At 37.2% G+C, this 16,340-nt stretch overlaps 1 protein-coding gene across 1 annotated transcript in view; it reads right to left on the bottom strand.

Annotated features, from left to right (window-relative positions):
* igf2r (insulin-like growth factor 2 receptor) overlaps positions 1–16,340 on the bottom strand; it is a 62,720-nt gene that overhangs the window by 11,378 nt on the left and 35,002 nt on the right. Inside the window, exons 26-39 of the mRNA XM_041252568.1 lie at positions 15,548–15,635; positions 13,966–14,187; positions 12,185–12,315; positions 10,539–10,642; positions 9,232–9,365; positions 8,579–8,775; positions 7,343–7,469; positions 7,006–7,131; positions 5,791–6,053; positions 4,726–4,938; positions 3,983–4,132; positions 2,853–3,014; positions 2,383–2,581; positions 507–659 (exon numbers count right to left, since the gene is read on the bottom strand). Coding sequence (XP_041108502.1) covers positions 507–659; positions 2,383–2,581; positions 2,853–3,014; positions 3,983–4,132; positions 4,726–4,938; positions 5,791–6,053; positions 7,006–7,131; positions 7,343–7,469; positions 8,579–8,775; positions 9,232–9,365; positions 10,539–10,642; positions 12,185–12,315; positions 13,966–14,187; positions 15,548–15,635 — 2,269 coding nt within the window. The remainder of the gene's footprint in view (positions 1–506; positions 660–2,382; positions 2,582–2,852; positions 3,015–3,982; positions 4,133–4,725; positions 4,939–5,790; positions 6,054–7,005; positions 7,132–7,342; positions 7,470–8,578; positions 8,776–9,231; positions 9,366–10,538; positions 10,643–12,184; positions 12,316–13,965; positions 14,188–15,547; positions 15,636–16,340) is intronic.

A 16,340-nucleotide genomic window follows, 5' to 3' on the forward strand; every position in this document is an offset into this window, starting at 1 on the left:
AATATATGCGTAATTATTAAAAAATAAAAAAAAGGCACTTTTCCATATAAAAAAAAAAAAACTCTCTCAATTACAGCATACATGTTATTTTGCATAAATTTGGTAAAACACAATAACTAGCGAAAATGAGAGTCATACCAGGCTCCCCTGTTATGTCAGTCTTGAAAGGAAAAATGTCGTTGAGGTCTGCGAGCGCAGTAATTTAATGTCCTTGGGGACTGGACACAAGTGTGTCACAGGATCGTCAAGCAGCTTTGATATATCTGGTTTCATTTCATACTTGATAAGAGAACAGATTTCTTATTTATAAGTTAAGAAAAAAACTATCAGGCAATGAAACTGTTTACTTAAATCAGGAGAGCAACAGTATAGTCCAGTCCACAAGATATGCAAGTAACGTATATTTAAGGAACACCTTTTTTACTCAACAGGTTTAAAAAATAAAATCCTGCTTATATACAGTTGAAGTAATTATTATTTAAATCTGAAATATTATCACCACTTACCACTGCCACAAATTCCCAATTTTTGATCAGCATCATAGTCGGCTGTTGTTCCACACCACAAACGCCCATCTGTCCTTCCAATGGTTGTGCAGCCATTGTATGAATTCCCTTGAAATTTGAATGGGAAGACACAGAGTTCTCCCTTTTCAGTGACTGGAAATTAACAAAAAATAAATAAAAATGAATACAGTAACTGCTCTGAAGGTGAGCACCAAGCCAAGAATGCGCCATAAACAAACACCCCAAAATTGATATACCTCAGTATTTTGCAATAGAGCCAGTATCACGTCTACATACGATAACAATGGCTGTGAAATGTATTGAGCCTTGCTGTGATGTTTTCTATCATCCCTGAACACCGGAAATATCTTTCAGTACTTATTAGGGATTAAGAACAGCTTCGGGCAACTCCGATCTAGCCTGAAGCTGTGTTAGAGATTACATTCTTCTTCTCATCCCAGAATTTGCATTTCCATAATTTCCGTTCAGGTAGCAGCATGGTGCACTCGATAAAAGTTAGTGGATGCACCTACTGTATTCTAATTTGAGCTCCCCCGAGCTAAATTACAATAGTAATTGTGCCAGCTGCTAGGCTACAGCCTGCCTGACATCATGTGCCACAGCGAGTGGTATGAATTTAAAGTGTACAGATGTTTCACAGATATGGATCTGTTTCCCCAGTGACACCAAGCAATACAAACTCTTGGTTTTGGACATGTTTATTATTGTATATCTAGGCACCATTCAAATTTGTGAAATGCCAGCCCTAGACTATACATATTCTATATTCTTTAACATTATTGCCATTATTTTTGTCGTATAGGCCTAATGCAAGATTTGTGTTGGGCCCATTTACCAATTTTTATAGTTTGGTATTAGATCTAGCTGCAGTACTGCTTGAAACTTTCGACTGAGACGAGTATTTGCAAAGTTTGTTTAGATAAACTACTTCTCTTTTTATTTTTATTATGCCTGGATACTGCATTTGGTACTAGACTTTAGGACTGTGTAACTACATAATACAGAATAAAGTTAGTTTTATTTGTTTTTTCTTTTTTAAAATTTCTCAAATTTTATGACCGTATTATCTGTACTATCATGGTTCTGACGAGAGGATCAAGCTTGACTGTGGTCAGGACTACAGTCATGAAAACACACCTCAGATAATACATAATCTGCACATGCTTAGAACAAATGGGATTTATATCAGTATATCATCATTATATCACGTTATATCATTTTAGGCAGTTAACCCGAGTCCTTCTCCTCCACTGACAAGGTAGCAGTATTTAAGTGACAGATTGCTTTGATTGAGGTGAGCAGGTCACTCTTGTATCCTGGAGTCTTTAGTTTGCAAGTGTAGGCCTGCTTTCACAGCTACTTCTGTAAACAAGTCACCATTATTTTCCATAAAAATTACATACTGTAGGTTTTCTTAAAATCAAAAATGTATGAAAAGTTGCCTTGCAGGATGCAGATCGCTCCAATATCAATTAATTATTTAAAAAAGATGCATGTACAACACTATGAAGGTCAAATTATGATGCTGTCACTATCAGCATTAAATATACTGTATGGCCTTATATAGTTTATTATAGGCAGGCAGTAATATACCTTTTTATTGAACAAAGACTTAATTTCAATGGAAAAAGATACAAGTATTTGATGATGAGAAAAAGAAGGTCTTTACAACTTGCTCAGACATTACCTTGTCTGGGCTCACAATTCCACCCATCCCTAGTCCATCAACATATTTGAGAGAGTACGCTGATAGACACACATCTGTGTGTTTAACATTTGTCTGTTACCAGTGCTATCAAAGTTGCTATGGTTTAACTGCCATATTCACAGCTAAAGCAAGGCCTATGTGTCTCACCTGGAGGACAGTCATCTCCGCTGCCATACTGCAATATAACAGCGTCATCCTCGTGTCTATAATCCATGGACATCGCCTTTGCATTTCCAAAGGAAGAAACAGTACTGCCTGATTCCAGACACACTGCACCATCATTACACTTCTTATCAGTCACCGCTGAGCACACGTTGATATAGTAGGAGTTGGATCCAGAAGATACCTAAAGAATCACAATTTCTCAAGATATTAATTTCCCATAAACCAAGAGTGTTTAACGAAACAAGTAACTTTAAATGTCTCTTTTAATGATCTGAGTCGTGGTGGATCTTAACACGCCCTAAAATGTATTTTTCAGAAACATTTTTGTGTGTACAAATGTTAATAAACCACTTCCAGGGAGAAAACCTCAGCTATATTAATATGGAGTTAAAGAGTTACAGAGTTGAGGTATTTATGTACAACACTCATTAGAATAGACATTAGATTCCTACCTGGTACTTGCCCCCTGTTAGTGATGACAAGTTAAATGTGAACTTCAGTTGCTCATCATTCAAACTGCATCCTGCAGTGCTGACTGAATCGGAGCAAACCACCGGAGTATCCCACTGGAACACATAGCTGCACTCGGAGCTCCTAATCATCTGTGGTGACCCCTGCAGCAAAACCAGTGAAAATAGAAACTTTACCATGTTCACGAGTTTATGAAATAGTACCAGCTAATTCTAATGAAATAAGGGTAATAACGTGTCATTTCAATTACCTATTTCCAGGAACATACTGCTCAAAATGAAGGCTCTAACAGTGTGTACTAAATAAGCAATGAGGAATTTAACACTACTAGTACTTCATCACCCCCCCCCCTCCCGATCATGTGAGTTCCCATTTTGAACTCCTGATACAGTGCATTCAGATTTAAGTCAGTCAGGAATTTATAGCATTGCCTTTGGACACTCCAATTTACCTCCAACCCTCATTATACCCCAATAGAAGATCAACGTCAAAGTCACCACTGCATTTAAAACCTGCAAATATGAAGTCAATACCTCTAATGATGTTGGTGATATGGCACCGTGGAGGCCCTTTTATAAAATTACTGACAAGAAATGGTTCATTCCTCTTGTAAAATACCCACAAATCAAACTTGTCCTAGAGAACCATATACAGTAGAAGCTGTCATATCCATTCCCGTAAGATACAATACCTCCTATTAACCAATGGACCTCGGTCATGTGTCATTTAAGTCATGATTATGCAGGGTTGCAGAATGCCCATGGATTTGGTCGGGAGCCGAAGATTATAAAACAGTCTCTGTGCATAAACCCAAACGCACTAATCCCATCTTCTTGGTGGGAATATCCAGATTAGTAGTTGACAAATCAAGCCTCCTTACGATGCGGCTTGATTATAAAAACACTTCAAGGGTTCTTAGCATATTGTCTTAGGAACTATGTATTGGTGGAAATTTAAAACCCCCCCCCCCTCCCCCCCCAACCCCCTCCCACCCACTGTCAGCTGCATTCTCTAATGTGACACACAGCACAACCAAGTATGTTCTCCAGAATCCATACAAACCTGTACGTAGTAAAGGGTAAAGACAATGCACTTAAGAGAAAAGGCCTACCAGCTCTGTGCCTCTCTGACAGCTGAAGACAATCATGGAAGTGTAGTTCTTTGCCTTGTCTTCAGGGCACACAGTGCTACTTTTGAATGGAATGTACACTTCCTGAATGGCTCTGTTGATCTGTGGAGGTCCATCGATGCGGCCAATATCCTATAAAAGCAGAGAAATTTCAAACAAAAAAAATATTTCAAAAATAAATACACAACTAAAAAAAAGAAGTCTGTACTGCATTTTAATTCTTTAACGAACAGGATAAAGCAAAGGCAGAATATTGCATACATGAGATGAAGAGGTATGTGTAATTCTACTTGTATTCACAATCTCATTAACTTATCCGTCATATAACGAACCACTTGATATAACAAACAATAGGCTTGGATCCCAACAGGCTCGTTATAGCGAGGGTGTACTCTAGTTTTGAGACATTAGCTTTATATCCGTTTAGCATAAAAAAAGTTGAGTGAACTTTACACTTGCCGCCCATTACAGATATCGGTTAGGTTCAAAATACTACAATACTATGTACTACTGGCACAGCACAGCCAGCCCTCAAGAGTACCAAAAAGAGCAACTGATTCCAGTGCATTAAGTTACTGGTTTGTTCTCTTGTTTAATTTACTTTAATCAAAACTGAAAATGTTGAGTTAAAAAAGCAGTGATAACTTATAGTAAAAGGCATTTTTATGTTTCTTTAAGATGCCAGTGTTTACAGCCCATGGAGCCTGCACTGTTCCGACACTTACTATGGGAGGCCCCTCTACAGGATCCATGCAGACAGCTGCTCCAGGCGGGCATGCAACCCCTGGAATGGGGTTGAGGGGCTGACAGATGTTAATGTAGAAATCTGGAGAGCTGTCTTTGTCCAGATCGCTGTTGGTAGCTATATAATAACCTGTTTTGTGGATCAAAGGGGTCAGGTCAATGATGGAGGTCCCATTCCAAACTGAACATTTCACCTGGGGTAAAAAAAAGAAAGGACTGCTAGTCAAAATTCCTTTTACAACTGAAAAAGCAGTTACCTTTCAACTCACTTGAATACAGAATGTGACTTGTCTGACATTTATTGGCATCACTACTATACACAGCATCCCCTGGGAAGCATAATTGTAAGGGGAATGGTTTGGAAATGTGAAGTAAAAAGGATACGTGGAATAATGAGTACAGTGCAATAAGTATATGATTTTAAACAAATGTGGCTGCAAACTGTTAATTGGCTTCTAGATATGGTAAGTTGATTTAAATGTAATATCAGTATGGCTTCTGATTTACAGGTTTCAATCAATGTATTTATTTTATATACTGCCTTTCATAGTGGACCACCATCACAAAGAGCTTTAACCAATAAAAAAAAAAACAATCGCCTCCCCCCGAATACAAAAAAACAAAGCCAATAAACACCAGAAAAGCACTGGAAATAGTTACTCAATTCATGTTCACTTCACCCCTTCCCATTTAACAAAGCAAAACTATCTTTCCATGCAGTTGGGCAATGTATCTATCATTGATTTGTTCTGAATACTTGAAATCCACCCCAACTACTACTGCAGCAAATTCCACATTTCTATAGGAGACTGCGCTTGCAAGATTTAAAATGAGATTACAATTACAGTAGAATGCACTCAGAATGTCATTGACAAAGAATTCAAAATGGTTAAACCACTACAGAATCTACATAAACAGATGAAATACGTTAATATCAGCTTTGTGTCTGTTTTTATTTAAATGCACTCTCAACTTGATTAGAGGTAGCCACCAAACAGTAGCTGCCAAATGACAACCAGCATCATACATGGGTAACTGAAATTTACCTGGTGTTCACAGACTAATAGGGTATGCCAGGAAAAGAAATGAGTGCATGTGTTCTCATCTGATGACACCAGCACAGGTCCTTCGTTCGGCTGTGCTTCAGAGTTACACACAAAACTGATGATGCTCTTATGTTTGTATTGAGGGTTTCCCAGGCACACGTCTCCTTCGTCGTAAACAAGCTGTACAACTTGATCCATGTAGGATAACTGCTTGTTAAACTTCCCTGCGTTGACGGCATTCTGACCGTCACTGATGCACACACCTGCACAGCAAGAGAAAAAAAAAGTACTTTGTTTTTTAAAATATCAAGCTAAGACTGTTCTCACAATGATACATATTACTGCATGTACTTAAAATGGCCTTAACAGTCTATGTTTGTCACATGTTGCATGTCCAATTAAGGTACATACTTTGGCTTAAGATTCAAGATTAAAATCAAACCATCCCCTCTGCTAACAGCCAGTTTGATGAGAGCAGTTTTCCGAGAGATGGGCCTGGTGTGTCGAGGAAGGCCGTGTACATGCGTTTTGGTAATTAAATAAAATCACATTTTATTTTGAAGGCACCTCTGCTTGGAATGATTAATAATGATACATAGATGCAGAGGACAAGTGGAAACTGAGATGCATTTTGTAAATTAAAATCAGCCGATAAGACAAAACCAGGTTGTAATTGATTGCAAGACACCAGGAACATGCTGACTGCTGGAGAACAGGAATTAAACTAAAAACTGGTGTCTCACTGCGTAGTGTCCCGTTAAACAGACTTGCTTTACTAGGATTTGAAGAAGCGTTTTTGGTTCAAATGTTGGATTCAGTTTGAGAAAGTCATTCCCATTTCAGCCCCATTTTCTAGTGTTGCTACTTCGCCAGGTACGCTGCTCCTGCAGCAAAGTGCTTCCTACCTTCTGACATAGCACAGTCTGCTCATTACAACCATTCAAGGTGACATATTGCACAGTGGATCCAATCTGTGCACAAGGTCATTACATTCCCAAAAAACAAGTTAACTGTCTGTGACATTCTTTCTTTGCTTTCAACATGATCTGCTTAATTTTTAAACCAGACTTACATAAGACACCGGTTTTGTTAAATGTTTCACAGAGCAGATAACCTTTTTTACTTGGACGTCATCATTTTTCACATTGGTAACAGTTTAATTAAAATCAGAAAATTGTCCCTTTTGACAAACAAAACATAACCCTTCACACTCACCGGATTCATCACCACAGCCTCCATCCCCAATTGCACCACAGACATTTAGACGAGTAAGTTCATTTTTTGTTCCTTGAATAACATAGCCACCGTCTTTAATCAGTCTATTTAGATCAAAAAGATGCCCTGGATAGGAAAAAGGCAAATTCATCACGTGTAATGCCAGATGATACAAAAATAATCAAAATGAAAAAAACTAAACTATTTATAATGCTAAATAAACAACTAGACAAATAGACTGTTAAATATGTAAACTCCAAAACCCGCCCAGCATGTTTGGGTGGTGAGACTTCAAAACCCGGAAATAGAAAAACAAAACAATACAAAGCTGTCATACCAGTAACAGGGTTGGTTACTTTGCAGTCTCCATGCACATTGCCCTTCAGAGGACAGGCAGCTGCAGTGAACCACATGAGTGAATAGACACAGTCTTCAATTGCAGTAATCAGTGTCGGCTTTGAATCCTGCAATGCAGAAAACAGTAATTAATGATGTATTTAGAACAGATGATTATTATGCCAAGCTCTTTTTTTTTTTAAATATGTTTTTACAGTAAATACTGTTAGTTTATAATGGTGTGTAAACCAGTTATCTTGGTTTGTGTATCAGTGCTTGTTTCCTGCTATCTCTTTAGTTTGTTGCTATTAGTCTCTTTTCTGAACCTGACCTGTACTCATGGCAAAACGTATAAAAACCCACCACGGGTATTCTGGTACATACTGGCCCATTCTTTGCGATATTCCAACCAGAAAGATTTGATAGGTTGTTGGATTTGTCCTGGTTCATTAGTTAATTTATGCCTGTGACTGGCATATGCTCTACATTAAAAGGCATTTTTTAGATTGTGTAAATGTTTGGTCCGAAGTTGAAGACTGCTTTGCTAAATACAACTTTGGATTTGTAGTTAAGATAATGTGTGCATCTGTGACAGAGAGTAAAGGAATCTGAACTGTAAATCTCCCTCCCGACCAGAAAGGGCGCTGTGTAAGGTTGGTGGTATGCCTCAACAGTAGGCAGAAATAGGAAGGTGACCATCTTAGGGGGAGCACGTAGCTGCACGTACAAAAAAGGACTCCCTTGTAATCAGCCACGGGGGCAGATAAGGATTGGAGAAACCATGTCGAGGGTTGTTTGCAGGGAGGAGTCCCCATCCCCCATTTTGGAGAGCACAGTTTTGTGCACCAGTAGTACCAATTGTACTGGATTGTTTTTGTGTTTGGGAATGTAAACCTGCCCCACCCACCCCAGATACCATCGCTGGTAGAGGGTCAGCTTTATTAAGTGTACTTGAGCTATAAAGAAACATTGTTTGGACCATCGCTTTGTGCATGGCACACTCACATCCTGCCACAGCATGTTAAAATCAAACTAAATATTTACATATTTCGGATATTGCTTGAATGAATTCATGTAGCTAGCTTCAATGCTGGATTCCAGAAACACCATTAATATATCTACACCAGCAAAAAAGCTTTCCACCCACTATCTGTCCCGCTGTTTAATTTATTGTATTAACAACATCAAATATGGAAATGTAGTCACATACAGATTTTGAAAGACCCAAACTACTCACCACTTTGTCTTCATCACATTTGAAGCGTATTATGGTCATTTTATTGCGATGCCCATCTGGACACAGATCTCCATTGATGTATTTCAGGACTAGTACTCCATTCTCCCACTGTGGGCCTGTTTCTGTCTCACCCAGACTGGTGTACTTATCGCCATTCTTTAAACAGGAAGCAGCACTGGATGGACAATCCCATAAACCTAAAAAACATTAAGAACGCAATGCATGAAACTGCAGGCACAGGGCTGGTAATGCACAGTCAATGTAAATAAACAGAAGTAATACCTCCACCTGTTCATTTCTAGTATTACAGCTGGTATTTACTGTCATTGTTAGACTTTCAAAACTGTGGTTGGTTCAGTGTACTATTTCTTATTGCTTCCGTAATTCAAGAATTGAGTAATCCTATTAAAATTTGGATTCTTTCAGACTACATTATTGGTTGACCACTTTATTGTTATTGTAAGCAACTCCTTTTACAACAAACAGACAAATAAATATTAATTAATTATTAAATTAGGTACAGTAAATGACCCTTTGTCTTTGATAGTTTTTCATCAGGAAGTCAGTAGTCTGCCACTACAATATGCCCTAAAAACTTTCATTCAGACACTTATTTTCACATACATAATGGTGGTGTAGAAATTCACACTTACCGTTTTGTTGGACTAGTGACTTGCAGACATTAATATAATAACGTTGCTCTGTGTTTCCTGTCATTGGGGCAACCATCCAGTTTGCCCGAGACAGCGACAAAGACGAAAGGTCGTAAGAATTTCCATCGGTGTCTCTGTCAAAAATAACATTGTTTATTGAATAGAGATCTGTAGTGGACTCTTAAGATAGCTGCAGTATGTTGGTAAGATACACCAACCTCCCTTATTATTGTTTAGTTCAGGTGAATCATCTCTGAACATCAACGCTATACAGCAGCCCTCTCCACCAAAGTATCCTGTCAGTATTCAAAGGGATGGATAGCATCCCCTTCACAAGAGACATTAAATCTGAATCATTCTCCTGTATTACATTTTTGGCAAAATAAAATGACACAACCATTGTGAAGTCATCAATTCAGACAAAGGTTTAAACAAGAAGTTTTTACCACTGTCTTCGGACTGGAAATTTTGTGGCCATTCATTTGATAGGTTACATGCATGCAGTACAAACTATCCAGTAGTTACACATACATAAATGAAAACAGTAAAAAACAGGTGGAAATAGGGCTGAGTGTAAAGAGTTAAAAAAAAGAAACGGGGCGCTCGTTTAAAAGAAAAGCACCTTTTTATTCTGCTGCATGCAAAAACTTCACGTCAGGCAATGGCAAAAGCAATGGAAAGTGCTGTGTCTCACAGTGATGAACAGCTGTTAGGTCTCCTGAAAGCAGCTTATTTTAAAGCAACACCAGTGTGAATGATTGAATGATGATGCTGTGTGTGTTTGTGTGTGTATATATATATATATATATATATATATATATATATATATATATATATATATATATATATATATATATATATATATATATATATATATATATATATAGACACACACACACACACACACACACACATATAACTCTTTTCTTTTGCAATTCCCTCTAAAATGTTGGATTCCCCCCCCCTCCACCCACCCCTGGCTGCAGCATAAGGGGAAATCCAACCAGCACACAAAAATGAAATTCAAGCGCTGCACTAATAACATTTTATATCAGCACATACCTTATGACCGACTTTTTAAAAGCCATTATTACCCTGGGCCTTGGGTGTAGACGAGAAAGAAAATTCTACACTTTGAGAGAAAATGGCCAACCCCCACACTTCATATCATTTTTACTATGGGGTTTGTATTTTGGTGGCACTGGAGCAATTTGGTTTGGTTCATTTCTGTTTAAACATCAGATACTCTTATTTCAAGCACATTTCTTGTTTAAAAATACTTTAATATTTTTCAAACATTTACTTACTTGGATGAGCAGCTTGTTGTTTTAAATGGAGGACAGGCATATGAGGTGTGCCATTCAAACAGGTAGCTGCAGTCTAAGGTCTCCCTAAGATACACTGGTTTTCCCTAAAATGAGAACAAAACATCAAATCTCACCAGTGTTGCTGATAAATCCTCTCGTTTTGGCAACATTTGCTAGACACTGAATGTACTTCCCTACAAAATGGTCTGTGGGGGTCAAAATACCCCACCTCCAGTCGCGCTGTATTATTACTACTCAGAGGAAGGTAGTGTAGATACTGCCAACTTTTGTTCAACAGCACAAAATTATTAGGGGAAACAAGAACAGCTCAGAATTGTTTCAGTGTTAATGCAAATATTAAACTTCTACATTACATTTTGGGCATATGAGAAGTTTTGTGACACTGGGCACATCTATTTTATTTAATTCTATAAAACATGCTCCTATAATGCTTTGCTCAAGATAATGCTCCTTATCCACTTGTATTTTAACACAAATACATTTCTGAGTTTTATTTTGTATCGTTAATGTTATTGTTTTTTTATATCTTACAGTACTGTACATTTATCACCTGCAGTCAACATAATTTTGTTTGGTCAAAATTCAGTTTAGAATTATAGGGTTTATAATGAAGAAGCTAACCAACATAAAATGTGTTGTACTGGTCATTTTTTATTTCAATTTATAAAGGAATTTCCAATTACCAAACAGACCATATATTACTCATCATGGTTGAATATTTTTTTTTGTTTTTGTTTTTAAACATATCTACTTTATACAGTATATGAATGAAAGAATAAATAAATAAATAAAATGGAGCAGGAGCCAACAAACTTACTAAATTAAATGTCTCCCAAAAAAACTACAAATATGGAACACCTGTAGTATGTACAATTCCAACATGACCAGTGACTGTGTATCAACTTCTCAAAAGAATTTAAAGCATTAAAATGTAATCAGCGAATAATGTCACTGACCCGATTGCCCTGGCAACCCTGCTGACAGTAAGATCACATGTTGGCATTTTAAACTAGAACAAAAAATCAAGCTTTACATCTGGGGAGAAAGACACTCTAATTTCTTCAAAAAACAAGGTTGGCCCTACACTGTTAGCTACCTTAATTTCATAACTTTGTTTTGCGTCTACAAATGTTTTAACTAAAAAAGGCTGTGTGGCTTTGAAGAGTAGGCGTGCAGGGCAGAAATATTGATGAACAAATCCACAGTTTGTGCTGCAAATCCACAGAAAACTGTTAATTTGTCAATGAAACCAATTGTCAAACAATTCAGCAGAAAAGTGAATATAATTATTAGGCGATAATCATTTCAACAATTAGTTAATTATATAATATTACACAAGTAACACTTAGAAAAAGGGCTTACTATTTCAGTTTAGCATTTCACATTTCATATAGTTTTTGCATTTCTTCAATACTTTTAATTTTTTGAATACTAATATACAAGACTTACTCTTTAAATTCAGGCCCGTGTTTACAGAAAACAGCTTTTTATAAATATATAAACAGCGTGCATGTATCTTAAACACGGACAGGGTCTCTTGGTCTGCCATTCTGAGTTGCACTAAAGCAGTAAAGCAAGCACTATTTTGTCTTGACAAGTTTCTGAAAGACAGCTTGGTTGCTCACCGGGGTTGTGCTGTGGTCACAGTAGAACATTATGGCAGTAGACCTTTCGTAAATAGTGTGGCACTTCTGTCCCCTGGTATAGTTGATCATTATCAATCCATCTTCATATGTAAGGGTCTGTGTATATCGTCCTTGAAAATGGGTAAAGGGTCACATATAATGAGTACAGCTTTTGACAAGTAATTTGACACACTGCCCCGAACAGCATTTTTTTAAATATGTGCTTAAATCCCATTTCGTTGTAAAAAAAGAATATATACTATATAAGAAAGCTATTAACCTATTAACAGTCCTACCCCTTAACAAGGTGACCCTTTACACAGCAGAAGAGGTTATAAGGAGGAACAGTCATGACTCCCATTTGCCCCATAATCCGTTACACTAGCATAGCCTTTTAACTAGGTCTGCCGACTTAAGAATTATAAAGGGGGAGCACCGTAGAGATCAGTTCTTGTCTAATATTCAATATCAACTGCAAAACAGGGTCTATTAGTTGGGATTGTTGTATTAAAGCTACAATATAATATTTATTTTACATGGACTAAAATATGTTTTAAATATATAATAAAAAGGGGCCAGTTTCTATATATGAAAAGTATACGGATCATACTTTTCTAATATATATTAAAAATATGTGTGTGTTCTCCATAAGGGTACATGTACAATTATACAAATAAAAAAAAAACATAAGAAAACTGCTCGGTATTCTACATTGTGCTACTTTATATCTGGAACATCAGTGCCGCCTGCGATCAGGATACTAATAAAAATCTAGATTTCTGTTTAAATGGGACACAACTATAGGAGATATTGTTTCTCATTCCTATTTATGTCGTTCAGTAGGAACGTCATTTCATTTAGTTGGGATACAAAATTTTCAAATCAAAGCAAGACAGGTTTGCGTAGCGCAGTTTAGTGATTACGCTGCGACTTGCGTAAATTGGATAAACAAAGTTGAGTTTGGTTGAGGATCTGGAGTCTCCTATGGTTTCTCAGGCTGTTGTGGACAGCTGCTTACAGAGGATATTTTTACTTATCCTGACGCGTCCCGATAATGCGGCGCCGACTGTACTATAAAGTAACTCACTTAAATGGAAGCCTCCTACTCTTGTGGTTTTTTCGCCCAGTGATATTAAGGGGAGTGGAAACCCGCTGTATGTCTGTTCAATGTGAGGGATATTAACCAGTGCTGACAGAATCATGAGCTTGTCCCTACGGACTCTCATTATATTCTATCCGGTACATTTCAATGTGCTGATACTAAGCAGAGTGTGACACTAAGCAGATTGCACTTCAACTATTTATATGACTTTAAATGCAATTAATTTCGAAGGATTCAATCTATAGCAGACCCCGAGTTTTCTCTGTTTTCAGGCAAACAATTATGGGTTTACTGAATGCTGCAAAAGGTGTTTTATTCTGCACAGTTACACTAGTTTACACAAACCTCCACTCTAACTAAACTAACACCACATAAACTGTCTGTAAAACTTGAACATTTCTTGAAATTATTTCATTTATATCAGTAACTGAACATCCTACAGCGTCACACTAGAAATACGTGAAATGGTGAAGGTAAAGGGGGTGACAGAGTGACTTAGAATGAATACCTTCAAAACACCATAAAATAGTAAGGGAAACAAATATAATAAAGAATTAAAGAACTATTTAAAACAAACAAAAATTACTACTCAATGAAAAGCAAAAACAGTAGCAAAGTTTCAGGTTCTGTGCCTTCACAAAAGCTCTGTAAAACAACAACAAAAAAAGGATAAACATACCTGCTACTTTTTGGAAGCCACCACTGCCAGGTTTAACCTGACATGATGAAACCGGGTCAACACCTTCTGGGGTTTTGCCAGTACAAACTGCACCCTTCAAAGGGGAACACACACTAATGTGATAATTGTACTCTTCTTCCTTCACTTCATAATCCTCCCCAGACAGTGGCTTCAAGTCAAACACGTAGCCGTTCCTAGGATCCTTTACCTGGCACTTTTCACCTGCATTAAAATAATTTAAATAAATAAATAAAAATGATCAAGTTGGTTAGTTTCGTAATCCGAACAGTTTCCTAAATCAGTAAAAATGTGATGCTTTTGTATACCGTCATATACATAGCCTAAATGGATACTCTGTCGCAACATTTCCTATTTGATACTGTTGTGTGTTCTGCATTATTCGCTTTGTTATTTCTGCTTGGCTTATTTACTAACTATTCCAACAAACACTGCTCTAGAAGAGACACCCCAGTGGTCTGATTGTGGGGAAGCATACTAGTTTTGCACTGAAGCCAATAGGTTAAGTATTGTTCCCTTTTTGCTATCTGGGGAAAGTATCCCTTTAACCCAACTATACCAGAACTGCAACTCAACCTTTACCTCTATGGATAACAATTAAAGAAAATAACTACAAACTTCAACCAATAAGGGTTTTACATTTTAAAATGTTCATGCTTCAGTTTACCACTATTAATGTTTTGCCATTCTCCTAAAAGTAACTTCAGATACCTGCCAATAAATTGTGCCACATTTCCACATGTATGAAACAAGCCTGTAAAACTCAATCTCATATTGTTCCAATATCAAACTAGGGCAGCCGCTGGTTCCAGCTGCAATCCACAATCCAATCTGCAACTGGACATTACACAAGTCAAAGATCACCTGTAGGTATCACATTATTGTAGAATTACTATTTGTAATTAAATTCACCAACCTCCAAGATTTCCCTGACAGTTTAATGTATTCTTTACACTAAATGTTCTGCCAACTTTTTTTTTTTTTTTTTGTCTGCAGTCTGATATTTAAAACCTGCCTCAAGCATCCTTTGCATTGGACGTTCATTACCATTGGTAGAAGTTCAGAGATCGGATTCTGACAGCACGCAATCGAAACTAGTGCTAATTGAAATCTATTTCTTCTCAGTCTGCCTCTGATGGAAATGAACAAGTCATTTAAAAACACGTTCAAGTCAGTCCCAGTGGCAGGCAGAAATGTGGCATTAAGTGCTAGCATGTTATAACTGCAGTTCGTTTTAATATATCACACATGCTTAATAAAATTACAGTTTCTAAGTATTGGTTTTACTTTCATTGAATTTAGACGATTGCAAATAGTGTATATGCAACCTGATTCTCCAGCTCTAGAAAACAGTCAACATCAGTTTGCTTTAGGAAATTATCCCACTAAAATCAGATAATGAAAATGTGCGATACAGAGCTGTTTCACAACCACATGTTGGCAGCACTAATAACCAAGATTGTCAGTGATGAAGGGAAGCAGCATTATGATTTTGGGCTGAAGTGAGGCTGCTTTAGGTAAGATATATTTATTTATTGAGCCCTGTAGATGGCATCTCATTTACCCTGGGATCTGCGAACAGGACAGGCCTCCGAGGTCCTCCATATGAACACAAACTCGCAGCCATCCTTACGCTCAAACACTGGAGAGCCCTGTGGAACAAAGAACAAACTGGTCTTTGGGGGCACTGCAGGATTCTTCTCTGGATTATTAAAGTGCTGGAAAAACAGAGAAAGACAGTCTCCCCCTAGACAAAAAAATATATATATTTTACAGGACTCCCCCAATCCAGGGAAGTGTTCAGTTTAATGATACACAGGAATTATTTGGTGACAATTTACTTTATTCTTTCATAGTATTTTCTGTACTTTAACCTGATTTGTTTACATTCCCAAGATTCAGCACCCAGTCTACAGTATGTGCATCTCATCTTAGCCAAAAAGGTTAAAGGCCTCCCAATAATAAGAAGTGCAGGGAATTAATGAAGGTTACTCCTCTTTTGCTTCCTTCTTTCAGGTTCCCAACATATTTTTAAACCATCTTTTCTGGGTCTTAACAGAGGGAAGAAACAACTCTTCGTTTTGCAAGGTTTATGTTCTCACTACAGCAGCTCGAGGAAAGTAATGTTCCCAATAAGTACTTATGATGATGTAGTAGGTGGAGTAAAGGTTGGATAGTGGGTTCAGGTTGGTATCTTGGTATATGTGGCTTATTTTAATACATTTCATTTCTTTGACAGTCTTATAAACTATACCATCAAGACAATTACACAATTTTCAAAATTTTGTTAGAGATATTTTAACATAATTTATATAACCTCAACAGTTAAATACTTAATACTAAGTGGCCACTTCACC

Source organism: Polyodon spathula, chromosome 6, assembly GCF_017654505.1.
Source record: "Polyodon spathula isolate WHYD16114869_AA chromosome 6, ASM1765450v1, whole genome shotgun sequence".
Lineage (NCBI taxonomy): Eukaryota > Metazoa > Chordata > Actinopteri > Acipenseriformes > Polyodontidae > Polyodon > Polyodon spathula.